Source organism: Sus scrofa, chromosome 8 (genome assembly GCF_000003025.6).
Source record: "Sus scrofa isolate TJ Tabasco breed Duroc chromosome 8, Sscrofa11.1, whole genome shotgun sequence".
Lineage (NCBI taxonomy): Eukaryota > Metazoa > Chordata > Mammalia > Artiodactyla > Suidae > Sus > Sus scrofa.
This window is the reverse complement of record NC_010450.4, coordinates 131,049,980-131,073,398: the sequence shown is the minus strand read 5'-3', so window position 1 is coordinate 131,073,398 and position 23,419 is coordinate 131,049,980. Positions and strand designations below refer to the sequence as shown.

The 23,419-nt window shown below is 43.5% G+C and overlaps 1 protein-coding gene across 2 annotated transcripts in view; it reads left to right on the top strand.

Moving 5' to 3' along the window:
* The window catches only part of PKD2 (polycystin 2, transient receptor potential cation channel), a 55,960-nt gene continuing 47,007 nt past the window's right edge, over nt 14,467-23,419 (top strand). The window contains 2 exon segments of one of the 2 annotated variants that reach the window (NM_001245979.1): nt 14,467-15,239; nt 21,885-21,998. In NM_001245979.1, the coding sequence (NP_001232908.1) occupies nt 14,639-15,239; nt 21,885-21,998 (715 nt within the window). In that variant the 5' untranslated portion in view covers nt 14,467-14,638. 2 annotated transcript variants of the gene reach the window in all.

Genomic DNA, 23,419 nt, shown 5'->3' with positions numbered 1-23,419 from the left:
CAGTCCTACAAAAAAGTCAATGTGATGAGAGCAAAAGGGAGGGGAGTTTCTAGATTAAAAGCTTAAACAGAGCAACCAAGGGTAAAACAGGGACTTTGACTCCTGGATTAAGAAAGAAAATGATAAAAAACACTTGAGGGAGAGTTATGGTCATTTGAATTTACACAATACTTTAGATGATATTAGGGAATTATTAATAATTTCCTTAGGTGTGGTCCTTACACTATGTTTATGAAAGTGAATCAGTCCTTATTCTTAAGAGACGTGCAATAAAGTATTTAGGAATGCTTATGGGAAAACCTCTCACAGCAATCCTGAGAAAGAAAAAATAAAGCTGGAAGCATCACTTCCTGATTTCAGATTATACTACAGTACTGGCATAAAAAGTCACAGAGACCAATGGATCAGAATTAGGAGCTACAAAATAAATCCATATATATATGGTCAACTTGCCTTTGACAAGGGCACCAAAAATATTCAACAGGGAAAGGATAATCTCTTCCAAAAACAATGCTGGGAAAACAACGTGCACATGCAAAAGAAAAATCAGCCCCGAATCTTATACCATACTCAAAAATTAACTCAAAGTGCATTATACAGTGTTGGTAGAAATGTAAATTGGCACAGCCTTTATGAAAAACAGTTTGGAGCTTCCTAAAAATTTTTAAATAGAATTTCTGGAGTGCCCTTGTGACTCATCGGGTTAAGAACCCGACTATTAGCCATGAGAATGGGGGTTTGATCCTGGTTAAGGATGCGGTGTTGCCACAAGTTGCAGAGTCGGTTGAAGACACAGCTCCGATCTGGCATTGCTGTGGCTGTGATGTTGGCTGGCAGCTGCGGCTCTGATTTGACCCCTAGCCCGGGAATCTCCATATGCCACAGGTATGGCCCTAAAAAGAAAAAAGAAAAAAAACACAAAAACAAAACCTGCTGTATGAGCCAACAATCCCACTTCTAGATGTAGATACCCAGAGGAAATGAGATGAGTGTCTTGAAGAGATAGCTGCACGTCCATGTGCATTGCAACAGTACCCACAGCCACCAAACACGGAGCCATCTAAGTTCATCGACAGATGAATGGAGAAGGATGTGATATATGTGTATATATATATACATATATATTATTCAGCCGTAAAAACAACAAGGCAATCCTGTTGTTGGCAGCAACGTGGATGAACCTAGAGGACATAATGCTAAGTGAAATAAGCCAGACTCAGAAAGACAAATACTTAGTGATCACACCTATATGCGGAATCTAAAAAATTCAGACTCATAGAACTGGAGAGTAGAACAGTCATTCCCAAGGCTGGGTGTGACAGAAATGAGATGTTGGTCAAGGGTACCAACTTTCGGTAACAAGGTCAATTAGTTCTGGAAATCTAATGTACAGCATGGCGATTATAGTTAATCATACTGTATTTACGTGAAATTTGCTAAGAGAGTAGGTCTTAAGTGGTCTCAACACAACACCACACACACAAACACACGGTAACCATGTGAAGCGATGAATGTGTTAATTAACTTGATTTTGGTAATCATTGCACAATACGTATGTACATTAAATCACAATATAGTACAAATTTTTTTTAAATCACACCATACAACCTAATTATATAAAAATTTTATATGTAAATCATATCGCAATAATGCCAGAAAAAAAAATGTAAATAGATGAAGCCCCTCTGTTCAAAAGCATACTCATATAATGATAAAATAATAATTACAATAAATCTTACATCATTTTTATTCCTCTTTGTTATAAGTGTTTCCCTTATAAACAGATGCATTTTTTAAAGAATTGCAACATTACTGTCAAAGTAGAATTAAAAAGCAAATAGCATGCAATGCATCTACGAGTTTATTCTATATTGTTAAAAGTCCAATAAATATATAACTATTACGAATGATTATAGGCCAAATAACCAGGCAGCAAAATGTTACATAGCAAAAACTACTACAATCACAATAAATAATTGATGAAAACATAATAAAAGGAAAGTCTAGATGAACTGGGGTATAATGATGGTTTTTTTAGATATGATACCAAAGGCAGGATCCATGAAAGAATTTGTAAGCTAGGCTTCATTATAATTTAAAACTTCTGCTCTTCAATAACAATGTCAAAAGAATGAGAAGACAAGCTACAAACGGGGAGAAAATATTTTGAAAAAACATATTTAATAAAGGACCGTCATCCAAAATATACAAGAACTCTTAAAGCAATAATAAGAAAGTAAACAACATGGTTAAAAAATGAAGCAAAGGCCTTAACAGACATCTTGGCTGTTAGAATGGCCAAAATCCAGAATGCAGACAACATCAAGTGTTGACAAGGGTCATGGCTGATGCAAATGCAAAATAGTACAGCCTCTTTGGAAGACGGTCAGTCTTAGAAAACTAAACATACACTGACCACAGGATACAGTAATCACAGCCCTTGGTATTTACCCAAAGAAGCTGAAGACATATCCACACAAAAACATTGCACATGGATTTTTATAGCAACTCTATTCATAATTGTCAAAACTTGGAAGAAACCAAGATATCAGGTAGTAGGTGAATGGCTCAATAAACTATAGTGTTTTCAGCCAACAGCCATGAAAAGACATGGAAAACTTTCAAGCATATTACTAAGTGAAAGAGCCAATCTGAAGAGGTTACATACAATACCACTCCAACTAGATGACATTCTAGAAAAGGCAAAACTATGGAGACAGTCAAAAGGTCCGTGGTTGCCAGAGGCTAGGGATGAGAGAGGGGTGAGTAGGCAGAACTCAGAGGATTTTTATGGTAGAGATACTCTCCCTTATAGACCAGAGTAACGGAGAGATCTCATTACAAATTTGTTCAAAACCATAGAATGTACAACACCAGAACTAAACCCTAATGTAAACTAGGGTTTACATTAGTTTTGAGGGATAATATTGTGTCAATATAGATTCGTCAATTGTAATAAACGTATCACTCTGATCAGGATGCTAATTACGGGGGAAGCCATGCATAAGAGGAGGCAGGGGTTATATGGGACTTCTTGGCATTTTCTTCTCAACTGTGCTGTGAAGCTGAAACAGATCTAAAACACAGGCTTTAAATATGGGGGAAAGAACATAATAGTGGTGAAAATTTTAACACGGCACTTAAAATCACCTAGACTCACTTCGGAAAAAGACGACATACTCAACAGGCTATTTTGACGGGGAGTTACACCGAAAAGAGCAGCTTTCATTCTAGGCTAATTCAACCCCACTCCTGAGGCATTACCTTTAGGAGGTTCCTATTCAACATTCCATGTTTTACAAGGTTTTTCTACTTTCTTTTCTTTTCTTTTTTTTTTTTTTTTTTTTTGCTTTTTCGGGCCTCACATGCAGTATATGGAAGTTCCCAGGGGCCCCTAGGGGTCCAATTGGAGCTGCTGCTCTGGAACTACACCACAGCTCACAGCAACACTGGACCCTTCACACACTGAACGAGGCCAGGGATCAAACCCGAGTCCTCACGGATACGAGTCGGGTTCATTTCTGCTGAGCCACAATGGGAACTCTCGGGTTTTCTACTTTGGATGTTAAGAATTTAAAAAATTCTCCACCCTGTGAGAGCATCAAGAATTTTTCCACCTGCTCCTTTCTGGTAATTCTTCCTCTTTCCTCAGACAAATTCTTCAAATGCCTTGAGGACTGAAGGGCAACACCCTGGAGAATTCTGGAGCTCTTTCCTTGTGCAGCTTTCTCCTCTCTGGGGCTTTGTGAATTCTACCCACCTTGGCTTCCCCACACTCTCAACTTATTCTGTCTTCTCAACTGAGGCAGACTGCTTTGTAACCTGCAGTCATTGTCTTGAGAATTACTGGAGAAGCCATAAGACGCACATTGTTTGTTTATATTTTTTCAAAGTTTACTATTCACTGCCTGTTGTCCAGTGTTTGAAAACATTCTTCATAAATTTTTAGTTTTTTTTTTCAATTTATTTAAGGTAAGTGGTAATTATGTTTCTGCTGCTCCATCCGGACTAGAAATAGACATCCTTTAAAAATAATGTAACTTTTAAAAAATGAAAAAGACCAAATGAAATATATAACCATGCAGGAGTGAAAAGTGAGCTGGCATAATTCACAGGAGGAATTAAAGATGTTAAAGAAATAATTAGAGAAATAAAAGCCACATTTAAAACTTCCAAAACATAAAAGGTACAGTAACACGGGGGACAAGATTTGTAAAAATCCTATTAAAAGCAAAACTAGAAAAGGACAAAAAGAGAAATCATTAGAAATAAGGTCATATGGAAATTAAACAGTAGTTCCAACATAAGCATAATTGGTATTCCTGGATTAAGAAAACAAAACAAGTGAAACAGAATATTTCAAAATTATAAAAGTAGAAAGCTTTTCTGAAATTAATGAAAATTTTAATTTGCTGATTAAACCTGTACAATACTTCCCAGAAAAACTACTACGTATTCTTGGAATAGGATTTTTAAAAACTCACTAAGCAGGTAACTTTTAGACAGAAAAATGAAGTCATCAGCTAGGGCTCGGAGAAAAAAAATGTGGACTTAATTGGCCCTCCTCCTTCTCCATAGCAACATTTAATGACAGAGGAAGGTGGAGAAATGTTTCCAGAATACTGAAAACAAGAGGGGAAAAAAAAAGATTGAGCCAAAAATATTGTGCCCAGCCCATTTGTTTTATGTTTATGGCAACAGAAAGGCATTCTCAATTTTGTACAGATTCTAGGAACAATGAGGCGTTAGTGAGTCCTTCTTAAAAAACAAAAACAAAAACTGCTTAACAAAAGAACATCTATCCCAAAAGCATTAAATCAATAGAGAGAACTCGGGAAAGGGCAGTTCCTATTTTAAAAGTACTTGTGATGAGTTTAAATATACAAAATAAATACATTTATTATTTTAGGAAAAATGAAAGTTTATAGGCTTTGGCTACATAAAATTTATTATTAATTTTTAAAAGTGTTTCAAGTGGAGAGTATATATTTGCTAATATCCTTAGCTTTCAGAAGAAGAGTTATAAGGCTACTGAAAAAAAAACTGATGAATTAATTATGTAATTTAAAACATTGACATTGATATTCAAATTTACATTTGTAAATTATTTCAAAATATCTTTCAAACGGAAACCTGACATAAGCTCGATACAGCTCTATGATAAAACGATGCGTACCCCTTTATGGGTCGGACCAAAGTAGAGAATGGGACCAGAAAGAATCATTGAACAAAACCATTAAAATTCACAAAATATCTTGTATAGCCAATGAGGAAGAGTGGGAGGGGAGCTACTGTAACCAAAGCAGGAAGGTAGTAGTAAAAGATTAAATACGCAAATCAAAGGAACAGAACAGACCGTCTAGAAATAAAGTCAAATGTCAATTGATTTTCAATAATGGTACAAAGATGATTTAATACAGAAAGGACCGTCTTTTCAACTAATAGTGCTGGAGCAGTTGGATATCCATGTGTAAAAAAAAAAAAAGAAAAGCCATCTATCCATACCTCACACCATATACAAAAATTATCTCAAAATGGACTATATGCCGAAATGTAAAATCTGAAATAATAAAACTTCTAGAAGAAAATATAGACGGAAATGTTTATGGCCTTAAGTGAAGCAAAGTTTTGTTAAGTATTACACAAAATTCACAATCCATAGGAAAAAATTTTCTTAAATTGGACCTTGTCCTTACAGAGTTGTTTAGCCTACTAGCCACCCTGTATGCCCTATTTAGCCTACTCAGCTCAGATAAGGGGGCCGAATCCTGTATTGAGGTAGCATCTCATGCATATTATTAACATAACTCTTACCAGGCTGTACGATTCACTTCTATTCCAATCTATTAGTCAGTCCTACTTCAACTGCAAGAGACAGAAACTCTAACCTAAAATAAATTAATCGAAAAAGAATCCTTGGCTATCAAAGTCCAAGGATAGATAGAGATTCAATTAGTGCCAGTTTCAGGGGCTCAAATGATTGCATCAGAATCTGGTCATTCTCCATCTCCTAGGACCCACCTGACACACAGTGAATCAGAATCCTCAGGACCTAGACTCCAGACTCTTATTAAACAGCAACCAAAATCACGTCAACCACCATAACAATAAAAACCTTCCCAGATGAGTACCATATAACACTCATGGGGTAATTGCTTTATGTGAGTATGGCTTGTGTTTACAAGCTAATGACAAGCATCTTTCAGGCAAGGACAACTCCTTTTGCACCCTAATTGTATCTGAGATTATGCTAGAGGTATATAAAGCAGATATGCGATAAAGCCTGGTAGATCCTGGGAAAGCTGTAAACATCATCTACGTTGGCATCAAAGGCTTTGGGAAAAACTCTGATGTCCTTTTGGAAATCTGGGCTAGTGAAAGTAGAGTTGTAGTCAAAATGTTCGAACAACTATACCCAATTGGCGATAGTGAAGACGCTTGAGTTCGTGAAGAGAAAAGCCTCACAGAGTGTTCCAAAGAGCTCTATTCTTTGCCCTATATGATGCAAAATTCTTTTGAACGTGGATAAAGACATATGCCTGAATCTGACAAAACTGGAATATGGCAAATCTTCAAAATGTATTTCACAACGTTCTCGAATAACATGGCCCCTCAAACATCACCACCAGTTCAACTTGGGTCTTCGTCCCCTCTCCACACTATACAGGCTTTTCTTCATATATATATTGTTGGCTTCATTTTTTCCTTCAGCATAAATATTGTGGCTGCCAACTTGTCTAGACTTACATCCTTATAACTCCAAATCTAGTGCGAAGAAAAGCTTTTCCTTTCCAAGAACTCAGAAAAGACATTCTGTCCTGACTTCCATGGGACAGAACCAACTTCCACGCCTGTTCTTAAGGACCATTCACAGGTGCTCAGGGGACACGATACTCTCGTTGGCTAAGCCTGGCATCCATGCCCACCACGTGGGAGCTTAGTGGGGGTGTTGGCCACATCTGAGGCCCTCATGGACTCAGGATGGGGGAGGGGTGGTTTCCTGAGACAGTGTCATTACTGTTATAAGAAAGGGAAGTGGCTGCTAGGCTGCTAAACAAAACCCAGGTCTTACATGCCGACTCAGGAAAACCATTGCAGTAATGATGGTAAATGCTAGGCTAAGTGTTTACAAGGTAGAGGGGTAAGTTAATTCAAGCAGAGGGGCCAGGATTGTGGCTAAGCAAGTTTCCAAAAGGAGATGATACCTGTCCGGAGAGACTCACTAGTCTTTGCGAGGGCTTGGAAATGATGAAAAGATGTTTCCAGGCATCCTTTTTCATTTGTGTGTTTGTTTTATTCAGGTATAGTTGGTTTACAATATTGGTTTCAGGCGTGAGCGGCATGCTTGACTGAAAAGACTTGAAGGTGGGAATTATGTCTTATCTTTGACATCCCAGAATTCCACATGGGGCCTGGCATCTTGAGGATACTCTATAAGTGTTTGGTGAATTTATTAATATTCCCTCATTGTGTCGTCAACAAAAATTCCGTGGGATGAGTTCTCTGGTGGCCTAGAAGTTAAGGATCTGGCTCAGGTCACTGCTGTGACGTGGGTTCAATCCCTGGCCCAGGAACTTCTGCAAGCCAAAGGCCCAGCCCAAAAAAATAAATTCTGTGGGAATTTGGAAGATTCACATTTAACCTTATTATTCAGAGAAGGAGACTGAGAGAGAGGGATTAGGTCATCAAAAGCACAGTGCCAACCAACGATGGTGCCAAGGTAACCCCCCAGAAGCAGGGACATATCCAAACCAAATTCCAGACATGAAGACTACTACAGATCCTAACTTTGCATGATTAGAGCAGTAAAGTGAGAAATAAAACAAATGTTTTTGTATGGCTGGCAGTTCTTATAAAGCCCCAAACACCAAATTTTCTCCTGTTGAGTTCAGATGTCCAGTGTTAAGAATTCTATGATACAATGTGCTTGAATAAATAAGGACTGAGAAAAAAACTGCAAGGGAAACATGTTTGTTTGGGTGGGTTGCTAAGCAACACCACACATGCCAGAGATTCCTTTTGGATTTCCCCCTGGAAGGTGGAATCTGTGGGTATCCGTGGGTACTTCAGCTTGCATCTGCTTGACTGGTTCACCACGGAAAATACAAGCAAAACAGGAAACAACACAGGCAATTTTAACAACGCATAAGTCAGAAGTGTGGAGCACACCATGCATTCAATCAGACCAGACTGTTCGAAGGCTGCCTTTTCCATGGCTCCGCTGAGTGTCCTTGGTGGCACTGAGACTAAGGGGTGAGGGTTTACAGTGTGTCCCCAGAAGAACCTACCATACAGATGAAATAAAAGCAGAATAGCAACCAGGCTATGTTATCAATCCCACACAGTATCTCAGGCCCTACAAACGACTGAAATGTGTCATAGGGCCATGAGACATAACAACCAGATAAAGAAAAATACAAGTTTGTGTACCTCGCTTATTGAATAAGAGAGAACGTCTCATGAGAAATTGCGATTTTTTCGTTTTTTGTTTTTTGGGGTTTTTTTTGTCTTTTTGCCATTTCTTGGGCTGCTCCCATGGCATATGGAGGTTCCCAGGCTAGAGGTTGAATAGGAGCTATAGCTGCCAGCCTACACCACAACCACAGCCACACCAGATCCTGGCCTCATCTGCAACCTATACCACAGCTCACGGCAACGCCGGATCCTTAACCCACTGAGCAAAGCCAGGGATCGAACCGGCAACCTCATGGTTCCTAGTTGGGTTCGTTAACCACTGCACCACGACGGGAATTCCAAGAAATTGCATTTTAAGATGGGTACTAAAGGGAAGAATCTGAGGGAAGGGAGAGAAATTTATAGGACCTGCTTGAGCAAAAGCTAGGTTCTCTGAAGCGGAAAAACCTGTCCAGGTGAAAGCAGAAAACAGAACAGCGTGAACCAGAGAGAGTGAATAAGGATTTGAACAGGATACATATTAAACAGCTGGTGAAGAATTTATGAAGTCTAGCATGGAAATTATTAGTGAAACTTCCAGAACATAGTATTTGAAGTTGCTATGGATCCAGAGTTCCCTGGTGGCCTAGCAGTTAAGAATCTAGCATTGGAATTCCCGTCATGGCCCAGTGGTTAACGAATCCGACTAGGAACCATGAGGTTGCAGTTTCGATCCCTGGCCTTGCTCAGTGGGTTAAAGATCTGGCGTTGCCGTGAGCTGTGGTGTAGGTCACAGATGCAGCTCGGATCCCACGTTGCTCTGGCTCTGGCTTAAGCTGGTGTCTACAGCTCTGATTAGACCCCTGGCCTGGGAGCCTCCATTTGCTATGGGTGCAGCCCTAGAAAAAGACCCCCAAAAATAAATAAATTAAATTAAATTAAATTAAAAATAAATAGGCCTTTAAAAAAAAAAAAGAGCGAGAATATGGCATTGTTGGAATTCCTGCTGTGGCGCAGCGGAAACAAATCTGACTAGGAATCATGAGGTTGCGGGTGTGATCCCTGGCCTTGCTCAGTGGGTTAAGGATCCAGCATTGCCATGAGCTGTGGTATAGGTCACAGATGTGGCTCGGATCTGGTGTTGCTGTGGCTGTGGTGTAGACTGGCAGCTACAGCTCCGATTAAACCCTTAACCTGGGAATCTTCATATGCTGTAGGCCCTAAAAAACAAAGCAAAAAAAAAAAAAAAAAGAATATGGCGTTGTCACTGGTGAGGCTCAGATCACTGCTGTGGCACAGGTTCAATCCCTGGCTGGAGAACTTCTGCATGTCATGAGCACCGCCAAAAAATGAAGCAATGACTCAACTACTATCCAAGTTACATTACACAAATATTGCTGTGCATTTTTAAAAATCACATTTCTTTCCATGATTTATGATTCAAATTTCAGGTAAGCACACATCTGAGTCTGAACCATGTATGTGTGGACACATTTTCAATCCATGTACATTCTTTGGGGACAGGAGTTACAGTCTTCGAAAGAATATTTCATATTTGAAGTCAACGACACTGTAAAAGGGGGCATTTTATTATTATTCGTTGCAGAACAAAGTCTGTCCCCCTTGCCGCACATCTGAGACTTTCCACGATCTGGCCCTGCCTACCTTTCTCTCCCATGCCAGTCTGAGTAGGCGCTCCTTTCAACCCCTTCTCATGCTGAGAACCTTCACTACCGACTCAGTGCTAAATTATTATTATATTATTATTATTATTGTTTTGCCTTTTCTAGGGCTGTTCCTGCAGCATATGGAGGTTCCCAGGCTAGGGGTCTAATCAGAGCTGTAGCCACTGGCCTACGCCAGAGCCATAGCAACTCGGGATCCGAGCCATGTCTGCAACCTACACCACAGCTCACGGCAACGCCGGATCCTTAACCCACTGAGCAAGGCCAGCGATCAAACCCATGTCCTCATGGATACTGGTTGGGTTTGTTAACCACTGCGCCACAGCGGGAACTCCTGCTAAATTATATTCTCCCATCTATTGTTACTTAGACTCCAAGTATGAATCTCAATGAGCAATAACTCCCTGAGGGATCTATTCACATAGTATTTTTGTTTTGCATATTCTGTCTAAAATAATAATATTATTTCCTATGCATGGTAAATGCACAGAATTTAAAGCCAATCCATGGTTAGCAATTTAGTTAATGTATTTGCTATTCCTTGGAATTGTTTTCCCACTCAGCATTCTCTTCTTTATGTCTTTGGACTCTAGGTCAGCTAGCAGAAGACAGTAAGAACAAACAAACAAAAAAAAAATGAATAAGCAGAAATCAATTGTCTTCTAAACCTTGAACTCTAGAAAATCAAAATATCCTTGGGGAACAAATAGCACAAAATTGAAAAGAGCACTTTGAGCAGTGACTATAATAGCCTCCTGAGGGCATAAGCTATACCAAGGGCGCTTGGAGCCCGAGGAGAAGTGGCGGTAAAAAATTAAGTAAGTTAAAAAGAGTTCTATGTGAGGAATTAAGTCAGCAGTCTAGCTGTGTGCTTTAAAATGGTCACACCATGGAGTTCCTGTTGTGGCTCAGCAGGTAAAGAACCCAACACCTGTATCCTTTTGAGGATGTGGGTTCCATCCCTGGCCTTGCTGAGTGGGTTAAGGATCTGGCATTGCCATGAGCTATGGTGTAGGGAACAGATGCAGCTCGGATCTGGCATTGCTGTGGCTGTGGTGTTGGCTGGCAGCTACAGCTCCAATTCACCCCCTAGACTGGGAGCTCCCATGTGCCATAGGTACTGCCCTCAAAAGAAAAAAATAACTGATTGCCCCTGACTAGATCCATTCATTCTTCCAACAAATCCACGGGGCATGCAAGCTCTTTAAGGGCAGGCATTTCCCCTGTGTCACTGCTTGCACTCTCTCCTGGTGTTATGCCTGGCACCTAGTAGGTGCTCAGTATTTGTTGTGGCATCGTCTGTCCTGGTCATCAGAGTGTCCGTCCTCAAAGAGTTCACAGTTTGGCAGGACATACTTCCAAATATGCAATTATAATAGATGAAAAAAAAATTTTTTAAAGAGTACTTCTTTTTTTTTTTTTTTTTGTCTTTTTGCCTTTTCTAGGGCTGCATCCTTGGCATGTGGAGGTTCCCAGGCTAGGGGGCTAATCAGAGCTGTAGCCACCAGCCTACACCAGAGCCACAGCAATGCGGCATCCGAGCCACGTTTGTGACCTACACCACAGCTCACGGCAACGCTGGATCCTTAACCCACTGAGTGGTGCCAGAGATCAAACCTGCAACCTCATGGTTCCTAGTTGGATTCGTTAAGTACTGCACCATAACGGGAACTCCTAGATGAAAATATTTATCATAAGTAAGATACAAGAGCTAATAATGAGCACTTACCATGTGCCAGGCAGGGTTCCGATGCCCTACATGTATGTATTCACCTGATCTTCGCAACAACCCTGTGCAGGGAACACTATTATTAGCTCCATTTTCACAGGCACAACTTGGGAAAGCCACTCACCCCAGGTCACACCGCTGGGACGTGGCTCAGAGTTAGCACAGTGGCAGGCACAAGACAAAGCGCTAGTCGGACTCAAGGACCACAGACGTTTCTTCCAGACCTGGGGTTGAAGGCAATGGCATCGTGGGTGACCATTAAGTGCTAGGAGTATGGCAGAAAGGTTTTATGAAACCCCATTCATTCGGAACATATTGGAGCCTCGCAAACCTAGGCTGCCCCAGAATCCTCTGAGAAGATTCAGAATTTTAGGCCTGAAATCCTGGAATTTCTAAATCTATAAGGTTGCAGTGGGGACTTGGAGTGGAATCTATTTTTTTTTTTTTTATTAGCAAGTGTCATGCATGATGCAGATAATCACATGATTAAAATACTGCACTAGGCCTACTGTTCAACAGAACCCTTTGGCTGGGATTCTGCTCTCTGTTCTCGAGCCTGGCTCTCCTCTGGCCGGGTGTCTCTTGGGAAGTCTTTGACTATGCCCTCTAGTATTGCTCTCTTGGGGGCACTGGCATCCTTAGAGGTTCCTTGGATGACAGGCATCACCCAGGACAGTTATTTCTGGTTGGTCTGTCTCTTCTTGAGGGCAGAGGCCACGTCATACTCCGCTCTACACACCAGCTCCCAATCCAGTGCATAGGAAATGTCTTCCGAAGGAATTGATGGATGGCAGGAGCCAGGCCTATGCCTCAGCCCCACCAGCTCCACCCTTGAGAAGCTCGCTGTTAAATGAAGGACACAGATACCCCAACAGGTAAATTGCATGATCAGGTGACGAGCGGCCATAATAATAATCAGGTGACAAGCAGCGCATGTTCTGAGTGCCCAGGGAACCGGTGACAGGTGCTACACATATGGATGTGCGGGATAGGAAACCAGGCAAGAAAACTAAAATTTGGGTGGTTATGGGCTGAACTGTGTCCCCATCAGAAATTCATATTTTGAGGTCCAACACCCCCATCCCACCCCATCAGAGTACCCCAGAATGTACTGAGGTAGGGTCTTTGAAAAGGTCATGAAGTTATAAGTGAGATCATTAGCGTGGGCCCTAAACAAACCTGACTGGTGTCCTCGTAAGAAGAGGAAACTGGGACACAGACACAGAGGGAAGATGACATGAAGACAGAGTGAAGGCTGTATCCCATCTACAAGCCCAGGAGCAACGCCTCAGAAGAAACCAACCCTGCCGACACCTTGATCTTAGACTTCCAGCCTCTAGAATTGTGAGAAAAATTAATGTCTGTGGTTAGAGACACCCAGTCTGTGGTACCCCATTATGACAGCCCTAGAAGAAAAAAATGTATACACACACACATATGTGTGTGTGTGCGCATATATATATTTATAAATATGTATACATATAAAAATATATATACCTTATACACACACACATAGAAGAAGGTTTTGAAAATTCACTAAATCAAGATACGGACATTAAATGTTAACCTTTAAGCTGGCAGAAGCCTCCACAGGTGTCGAAGCATCAACGTGACACAAGCAGGTTTGGTTCTGGAAACACAATTTGGAAACAGTGGGGACCCCAAAGTGAAGGATGATGGTGGAACTGACAGACTAAAACAAGCCATCGGGGTTCTGGGCTACATTACTGCCAATGGGAATAAGCAACAGAGGTCCTATCAGGGAGACATTTGTGGGGCAGAAGTAACACAAGTCGGGGGAAATGATGTGGAGGAGAAGAGGAGAAAGGTGAGGCAACCCTGCAGAAGTGGGAGTGAGGATGCCTCAGATCTCACCTGGGGATACAGGAGGTGAGGCAGGCTGGAAAGAAGAGGGGGAAGGATAAATTTAGTTTGGGATGGGTGCAGTTGGAGACAGCTGCCAAGCATCGAGCTGGATGTGCTCCACAGAGCGGGAATTAAGCGCCGGAGCTCGGACCTGGCATGCGATTCTGTTACTCCCAGGTCAGTCCCGGCTGCAGCAGATGCGGTGGTGGGAAGGGGACGGCTGAGATCACGCGGAGCACCAGCGATCCGAGAGCCCCAAGGCCGAATCCTTGCGGTTCCCACAATGTGTGGAGAGAGGAGCCAACCAAAGATTAAAGAAACCATCCGAAAGGCAGCAGAGTCGGGACGAGGAGGGCCGCCAAGCGCCAAGTTAGTCAGCGTTAGGGGCTAGTTGGTCGTTTTCAAGTCAAAGCTTTCCTTTGCCTCCGCTGCAGACCAGCGCAGGCTGGGTTTCGCCTGTTCGCACCACCGTCCCCTAAAATGGTTCACCCCTCTCCCCGCACTTTGGTAAATCGAGGCAGAAGTGGCTGGGTGGGGGGAACGGAGACCCAAGCCTTATTTCAGGGTCGCGCAGCCAGGGACAGCTCCAGAAGCCCTTGGCTCGCGGGTGGACGGACGGCTCGGCGAGTCCCTCCCCGCCCGAGCCCTTCCACCCGAAAGGAATGCGGCCGCCCGCGCCCGGGCTCAGGCTGCACTTGGAACGCGGACCCGGGCGCCGCGCGCCGAGCGCGCGGACCACGGGGGCGGCTGCCTTGCGCCTCCCCCTGCAGCGCGCGGCGGCCGCCGGGCGAGGCGAGGCGAGGGGGAGGCGGGCCGAGGGGGCGGGCGAGGGACGCGGGACCGCGGGGAGGTCGGGGGCGGGGAGCAGGAGCCGCGGGCCCCGGGAAGAAAAGAACATGGCTCCTGCAGCGGGCAGCGCCGAGCGGGGCACCGGGCGAGGGCGCGCCTGCAGCCAGTGACCGCGATGGTGAACTCGAGCCGCGTGCAGCCGCAGCAGCCCGGGGACGCCCAGCGGCCGGCGGCGCCCCGAACGGCGGGCCCCGGGCGGCTGATGGCGGGCGGCGGGGCCGCGGGCGCTGGCCTCGCGGCCCCGGGCGGCCTCCGCGAGCAAAGGGGCCTGGAGATCGAGATGGAGCGCATCCGGCAGGCGGCCGCGCGGGACCCTCCGGCCGGAGCCTCGGCCTCTCCCTCTCCTCCGCTCTCGTCGTGCTCGCGGCAGGCGTGGAGCCGCGACAACCCCGGCTTCGAGGCCGAGGAGGAGGAGGAGGAAGACGAGGTGGAGGGAGAAGAAGGGGGCATGGTAGTGGAGATGGACGTGGAGTGGCGCCCGGGCAGCCGGAGGTCCGCAGCCTCTTCGGCCGTGAGCTCCGCGGGCGCCCGGGGCCGGGGGCTGGGGAGCTTCCACGGCGCCGGCCATCCGAGCGGGAGGCGGCGCCGGCGAGAGGACCAGGGCCCGCCGAGCCCCAGCCCGGCCGGCGGCGGGGACCCGCTGCACCGCCACCTCCCCCTGGATGGGCAACCGCCCCGAGTGGCCTGGGCCGAGAGGCTGGTTCGCGGGCTGCGAGGTAAGCGCGCGGGACCCGCAGCGGCTGATGCACGAACCAGAACCGCGGGCGCCGCGGGAGCCATCGCCCGCCGGGGCAGCTTTCCGGGGGCTCCACCTCGCGTACCCATTGCGTCCCCGCCTCCCCTGGAAGCGCCTTCCCCACCTCTGCTAAAGCTGCTCTATTTCCGGTGCCCATCGCTGAATTCCAGGGCGCCCTTGTTGGTGCAAACTTATTGGATACCTCCTTCTTCTAAAGGAAGACGTGCCTGCTTATCTTTACCTTTGGAAATAGTGAAAGCCGTAGTAGAGTGAAAGGGTACATCTGGAGATTTTTTTTTTTTTTTCTTGTTAGGGAAAAGAAAAACAGACTAATACAGATGGTGGTTGCAAGCACATATTTGCTCATTTTACCTAATTTTCTACCTAGTAGAAAAATTTGTCCTAGTACCCATGGTCTTCCGCCGGCCTGGATGCCCTAGTGCCCCTTATCCGATTCTGGAAAGGGTAGGCAGTTCAGCGGGAGGAGGGCCATTGAGTAGTTATTGATGGTTTGGTGTTGTGCACGGTTGTTTGCGGGAGAGGGAGCTGTTTTTTGAGAACACCACGAATAGGATAAAATAATGTCTGTTATTTGGCCTGCAATTCTAATTCTTTGTCTAAAATAGTTGCAAAGTGAATGTTAACGTTGTTAAGGATGTTTTTCAATAACTGACGTTCTTTGAAATTCCGGTGAAACAGTGACGTCATCAGATACCACCTGTGGGTAGATGTGTCGAGTTCAGTGCACCCAACCCGCCAAAAGGCAGCAGAGGCATTTTGGAATTTACCAGTGCCTGTTAACAGGACACAGTTTTTCCAAGAGCAGATGGGAGCCTGTTTTTGCAAAGTTTTGTCAGAGGCATCCTTGGAAACGAGTTGCATTGGCTCTTTCCATCCAAATGACTGTCATCTCCACTTTTAATACTTGACCATTCTCAGTTCTTTTGAAATTTCCCCTTCTCTTCTCCTGTCAGTTTTGAAAGTCTTGCACAAAAGACAATCCTGGTGTTTTTATAGACATGTGATTAACCCCAAGTCCCTCCGATACCCAAATCCCAGTTCTGCCACGCGGTCGCTGAGACGTCAGGCAAACTGCCTAACCTCTCTGATCCCCAGTTTTTGGATTTTTTTCAAAAAGGGATAATCATAATACTTAGTTCTTCATTTGGGAGATTAAATAAAAGGAGCCGTTATATGTAAAGCAAGTCTCTGCCATGTTGTGAATGCTGCATAAATATAAACTCATAGATTGTGAAATGTACATTTGGGTACTTTTTTAACACGAGTGATTATGCTGGTTAATTTGATCCAGAGCATGGTAAGAACAAAAGATTCCTTTTGGGTAATCTGAGTGAATAGATTTGTAGAAAAGTTTCCTTTTTTAAGGTTTGAAATTGTATTCAAACAAATTATGTATTTTACATGGTGTTGATTGTACTTTTAAATATAGTCATTCAAATGAGAGAAGTTTCTTGTAAGTTAATACATAATGGTCAATCTTGATCCTTTTAATTTAATTGCATATATTGGTTTATTAAGGAAAAATTTCAGAAAACTTAGAATGAATACGCTAATAATAAAACTTTTGGTCAAACCTTATCAATAGTCTAGTTGGTAGGAGAGCAGACTCACGAAAATCTTTTATATAGAAAATCTTAGAATAAATTTTGTTTTATTACTGTCTTTTCTGAAGACGTAAAATTGATCTTCTTGTCACTTATGAAATAAGTAACATTTAAAAATAATTAGCACCTCCTGTGAAAATAGACAGTGCTAGGTAACACACACACACACACACACACACACACACAAAGAACTAAAATAGCACATCACCATTCTCCTATGGACAGAAACCCAGAAAAATGAAATGAATAACCATGAATGAGATGTGATTTTTCCCCCCTCTTGGGATACCAATGATAAAAACCTCATGTGCAAAAAAGAAAGAAAAGAAAAGAAAAAAATCTTACGTGCATTATCTAAGTAGTGTCCTGGCTCTAAAGAGAGAGTACCTTGAAATTTCTAAATGTAGAGCAAGTAGAAAAACTAGAGTGGTCAGGAGCTGCCTTGGAGGTCTCCCACCTTGATGCCTTAATGTAACTCACTCAAATATCCTGGCTTCCCTTCCTTGTTTATAGAGTGGATGGGTTGACCTTAATGTTCAAGGTCATTTCCTGGCTTCAACCTACAGTGTGCTGTGTAATGATATGAATCTGAGCTGGACAACAAATGATCATTTTTCTCCTTAGCAGGAGTGAGAGAGCAAAGAAGAAATATTTGAGGTCTGGTTGTGGGCAGCATTCTGTCTAACCAAGGAATTAAAAACTTATCCCAAAATATTAGGAAGCAGTCGAAAGTTTTTGAGCAGGAGCAGAACATGCTGAAAGGGAGTATGAGTCAGGCAGTGTGCTGTGCAGGAGAGATTGCAGAGGAAGATAGGGAGGTAGGAGGTAGCCAGCCAAGGGGTGAGGAAGGCCTGGACCAGAGGCTGCGAAGGATGCCCAAAAGACTGCTCCAGTCTTAAAGGTATCCCTACCCAATAATCGTGCTTACTTTTCCCTAGCAAACTTTTTAGCATGAGAGAAAATTTAACATTCTACTCCAATTTTCTGAAGTTCCAGAGTCGAACGTGTTTTATGGATGTATCAATTTATTAAAGTCACTTTCTGTTTGTTATTTCAAACATATATGCCTGAGGGGTTTTTTGTTTTCCTGGAGAAATCATAAAGAACTAGCTGTAATGGGCAGGGTGGGTGAAGTTGCTGTAACAAATAGATACCTCTTCTCCTCTTCACTATACCATATCATCGCTTTTTCATCACCCCAAATATAAGCTCTGCCCATTAAATAATAACTCCCCACATCCCCTGCTCTTCCCCGCCCCCACCTCTCTTCTGCTTTGTGTCTCCATGAATTTTCCTATTGTCGATACCTCATTCGTGGAATCATGCCGTATTTGTCCTTTCATGTCTGGCTTATTTCACTTAATGTTTTCAAGGTTCACCTATGTTGTAGCACATATCTGAACTTCATTCCTTTTATTAACCAAGTAGTAGTCCCTTGTATGTAGGTACCACATTTTGTTTATCCAATTATCAGATGCTGAACCCTTGGATTGTTTCTGTGTTTTGGCTCTTTTCCCTTTATTTTTAATTCAAACCTCACTCTATCATTTCTTCCTTTTCCCCTTTTATTTGCACTACAATTCTGAACAAATGAGATTTTATATTTTCATTGCAGTGGGGATTTTTTTTTGAGAGAGAGGTGCTACTCTGGGCGGTGTGATAAGGCTATGCTAGTAACAGAATTGGTACACCCACAAACATTTATTGAGCCTCTCCCTTGTGGTAGGTACTAGAGATTCAGAAATGAATAAGACAAGATCCCAACTCTTAAGGAGCTCAGCGTTTAGTAGGGGAATCAGAGATGTCAGTAAATAATTGTAGGGCCCGGTCCCAGGCATGAGAGGGACCCGAAGAAGAGAGGACCGGCTCTCCCTGGGGAGGTTAGAGGAAGTGAAACTTGATTATGGTTTGAGATATTAACCGATGAGATGATGCGATTACTGGGATTCATTTCAGAATAATCGAGGAGTGGGTGAGGGTTTCGATGAATCAGAGCTGGTGTTGAGTTGATTGTTGTTGAAGCTGGGCGCGGGACCCCTGCGAGGTCTTTTATGTCCTTCCTCTTTGTAATTTTTTTATGTATTGCAAAATAAGGTTTTGGAAGCATTTGGATAAAAGTTGCAAAATGGCATTTTTTTCAAGTTAATGATTAATGTTTTGAGACACCTTTGGTGTTTTGGATTATCCATGTCAAAATTCCGCCATATTCATCGTAGTAAGTAATGTTGTTTAGGTGATGTCCTCTGACTCTGGGCTTTGGCGATGCCTAAGCTGCCTCTTATACAGGAAGGAAGGTGGATATTGTCCAGTATCCTCTCCTATCACCGTCTCCTAACAGGTGGAGACATGTACTGAACAGAGGGGCTGGGGTGCTGGAAGCTATTCCCTTCACACTTGGGACAATTGCAGGAAAAGAACCGTTGCTTTTGAAGAATCCTGCCATCTTGGACGTGAGCTCCACTCTTAACCATTCTTACTTTCCTGTATCATCCCTGCTCCACATGGGACTTGGTGGGCTACAGGACAGCTGTTTTTTCTATTTGTGGATGCAGCCATTCCTCACCCATTGGGATGTGAGAGTCCCTGTACCCTAAGACTGAGCCTTACATACACCCCCACGTAGGGAAACCAAATGAAAATTTTAGAGCCATAAATACTTGAGAAGGTAGCTAGAATAACTTAGAAAAAGTAAATGCATAAAAATAAGTTTCTGTAAAATATATATAGAAGGACTTGTTCCTTTTCATTTGAAATGTTTTATTCAAGGGCTAGCATTAAGCTGCCCTAGACCGTTGACTCGAATTTGATAGGAGTGTGGTTGTTCTCTTTATAGGTCAAGCAAAACCATTTGTTAATATTAAGGACCATGACTTTTCCTTCATGCACAATTGTTTATAAACCATGGGACAGAGTGACATCCCTGACCAAGGGAGGCAGGGCAGTCTCTCCTGATGGTAAAGGGACTAGCAGTTTCCACCCCTCTGTGTATGTTTTCGGCCCAGCCTCCAAAAGAAATAGACCCACAGAAATGGTCTGGTTGTGTCCAGGGCTACTGAGCCTCATACTTGGCTGCCTCTGTGTTATTCTGAGTTGTAATTTTCCATGTCATCTAGATTTGTAATAATTCTTTAATATGATGGCGTTTCAGCGAACAAACATTCTGCTTGCTGCATTTCTTCTGAGTGAGTAATTCCCTGACAACTACCAGATCTTGGCAGGAGCCAGCCTGGTCATAAGTTTTGCTCCACTTTCAGCGTGGTGAAACCTAGCATGCGTAACACAGGGTCTTTGAATGCAGATGCTGATTTTCCTACAGGAAATTTGGGAGGGAAATGAAAGACCCCAATTTGGGCGTAGAACTAATGTGTGATGCTGAGACTTTAGAAGTACGTAAACACTGCAGATGAGGTCATTTCTTCCAAGTGGAAGACCATATACCATTTCCCCCCTCTTCTCTGTGTGGCTTGACTGTGGCACAAGTGGCTCTGTGCGTTTCTGCGATGGAAGGGGTTAAAGCCTGTGGACCAGAAGCGCAAGGTCATTTGCCATTAACAGCCAACCTAAGCTAATAGAAAAGATGGAGAGGTTTGTCTTTTTTGGAAGCTGTTAAGGATCTTCCAAGTAGCCAGCAATGTGACTTGACCACACTGTTCACTAGTGGGGGTTTGGACAGCCACCACGTCTGTCTGCTGGCCGCGTCCAAAACTGTGGGATCTCTCTCCAGCCAGCTCACCAAGGCTTATGTCATCTTTGCCCAGCGGGCCCAACACTTTTTCCATCTGCTGAGCTACAGAGCATGATTGCTGATCTTACTCTTTCTGCAAAGAGAGAGAGAGGTCGCATGATTCGTTGCTTTTAATTTAAACATCGTATGTTGGAGTTCCCATCGTGGCTCAGCAGGTTCCTGAGCTAGTATCCATGAGGATGCTAGGTTTGATCCCTGCCCTTGCTTTGTGGGTTAAGGATCCTGCGTTGCCATAAGTGTGGTGTAGGTCACAGACGCGGCTCGGATCCCAAGATGCTGTGGCTGTGGTGGAGGCCAGCAGCTGCAGCTCTTATTGGACCCTTAGCCTGGGAACTTCCATATACCTCAGGTGTGGCCCCTAAAAAGCAAACAAACAAATAAATAAATCAACATTATATGTGAATTGGCATTTTAAAAATCTGCTCAGCTAAGCGTGTCTAGTATAATCAGGCAGCATTGAATTTCGTAAAGGTCAAAAGAGGAGTTCTTGCTGTGGGGCAACAGGATCAGCAGCACCTCTGTAGCACCAGGACGCAGGTTCGGTCTCCAGCCTGGCACAGTAGGTTCAGGATCCGGTGTTGCCACAGCTGCGATGTAAGTCACAACTGTGGCTCAGATCTGATCCCTGGCCAGGGAACCCCATGTGCCAAAAAAAAAAAAAAAAAAAAAAATGAGTAGAGAGCAGAGGTTTTACACTAGTGGGTTGGAAACATGATAGAAGTTTCCATAATGAAATGATGCCCCAATCAGGACGTCTTTTCATCCGGGGTGACTTAAAAGGTACCATGTGCCATGTAGTTTCATCATGTACTAACAACGATAATTAATAAGCGCCATCATTCCTCCCGCTTGTACGAAGAACTGGTGCGTATGCAGAATAATTTAACCTTCTCTTATAGGCTGCCTGGCTTTCTCGTCTCTTTCTAAATTTTTACTAAGGTATTTTCAAAGGAGGTTGGGAGTTGGACAATGATCAGTTCGTTGCCCTGTGTTCTGTACCTCTAGGGGAACAGGAGAAGCTGATGTATTCCTAAGTTAAAGGTCCTTCTGCTAAAAGAATGTCTCAGTTGCGTTTAGAGCATGCGAATACATATATATTACATACAACATATAATATATATACATGTAATAGCATGATACATACATGCAGGAGACGCTTCCTTAAAGGTATGCTAATTTTTTAATGTTGTTTTCCTTTTCCATTCATAAGACTTTTTTAAATAAAATGACATCTTCTTTTCTTATTATTCCAAAGGTCTCTGGGGAACAAGACTCATGGAGGAAAGCAGCACCGACCGTGAGAGATACCTTAAAAGTGTTTTACGGGAACTGGCCACGTACCTCCTTTTCCTCATCGTCTTGTGTGTCTGTAAGTAAACAATTTCCTTCCACCAGAGGAAACGTTTTGAAAATATGTGACCTGTCCGATCTCGATTAAAAGGAATGGGAGCTGCACCAGAAGGGTTTTTTTTTTTTTTTTGCTATTTCTTTGGGCCGCTCCCTCGGCATATGGAGGTTCCCAGGCTAGGGGTCTAATCGGAGCTGTAGCCACCGGCCTACACCAGAGCCACAGCAACGCGGGATCCGAGCCGCGTCTGCAACCTACACCACAGCTCACGGCAACGCTGGATCATTCACCCACTGAGCAAGGCCAGGGACTGAACCCGCAACCTCATGGTTTCTAGTTGGGTTCGTTAACCACTGCGCCACGACGGGAACTCCAGCACCAGAAGGGTTAATGCAGACATGCTCTCTCCTCTGTTATCAATTCTGAGTTAAATTTGGTGAGGCTCTCCTCTCTTCTCTGGTACATGCTGATCAAAATCCGGCGTTACCTGATTGGCCAGTTCAGTGTCACTTGTGACCATTTTCGCTGTGAGATGCCTGAGGCAACCTGCCAGACCCAAGGAAACCGAGCAAAAAGGTTACCGTGTTAGATTTTTTTTAACGATAATTACAGTGTTACTGTTCTACATAAGTATGTGTAGCAAAATGACTTTCCAAGTTTAACTTTCGGAAAATACAAATAGTGTCACCTCACGGTGCTTTTATGACAATATATGTGTAAAAGTCCTCTTCTTTTGGATTTGGATATATGGTGTGGATGCTTTCATCCTAATTCATCATTTCTTCCAAATCTTCAATAACTGTGGATTTTTACTTTACAGACAACTTACTGCAGGCTCATCTCTTTCTTTTTTCTTCTTTCTTTTTTTTTTTTTTTTTCGGTCTTTGGTCTTTTTAGGGCTGCACCTGAAACATATGGAGGTTCCCAGGCTAGGGGTCTAATCGGAGCTGTTGCTGCAGATGCCACAACAACGCCAGATCCAAGCCGCTTCTGCGACTTACACCACAGCTCATGGCAACACTGGATCCTTAACCCACTGAGCGAAGCCAGGGATCGAACCCTCAACCTCATGATTCCTAGTCGGATTTGTTCCCACTGCACCACAATGGGAACTCCTCTTTCTTCTTTCAATACATCCCTGTATCCTCTGGGAGGGTTGGGAAGCCAGAAGCAAGTCTTGGAATCCATTTGCCTCAGGTCAAGAAAGTCACAGGCAATGGATTTGTCTTCTGAATCAAAGGATGTTGGATGATGGAGTTTCCGCTGTGTCCTCTCTAAAGCCCTTTATAAGAAAAGACAGGAAGCAGACTTAGGACCACCAGGACTTCTTACCATATTCCTCGGGGAAAGGACTTTATTCTTGCAGTGAACACTTAGAAATGCCTAGCAGTTAACACTGACCTTGGAAACAGTTCCCTTGGTAATGGACAGAACTGTGATTT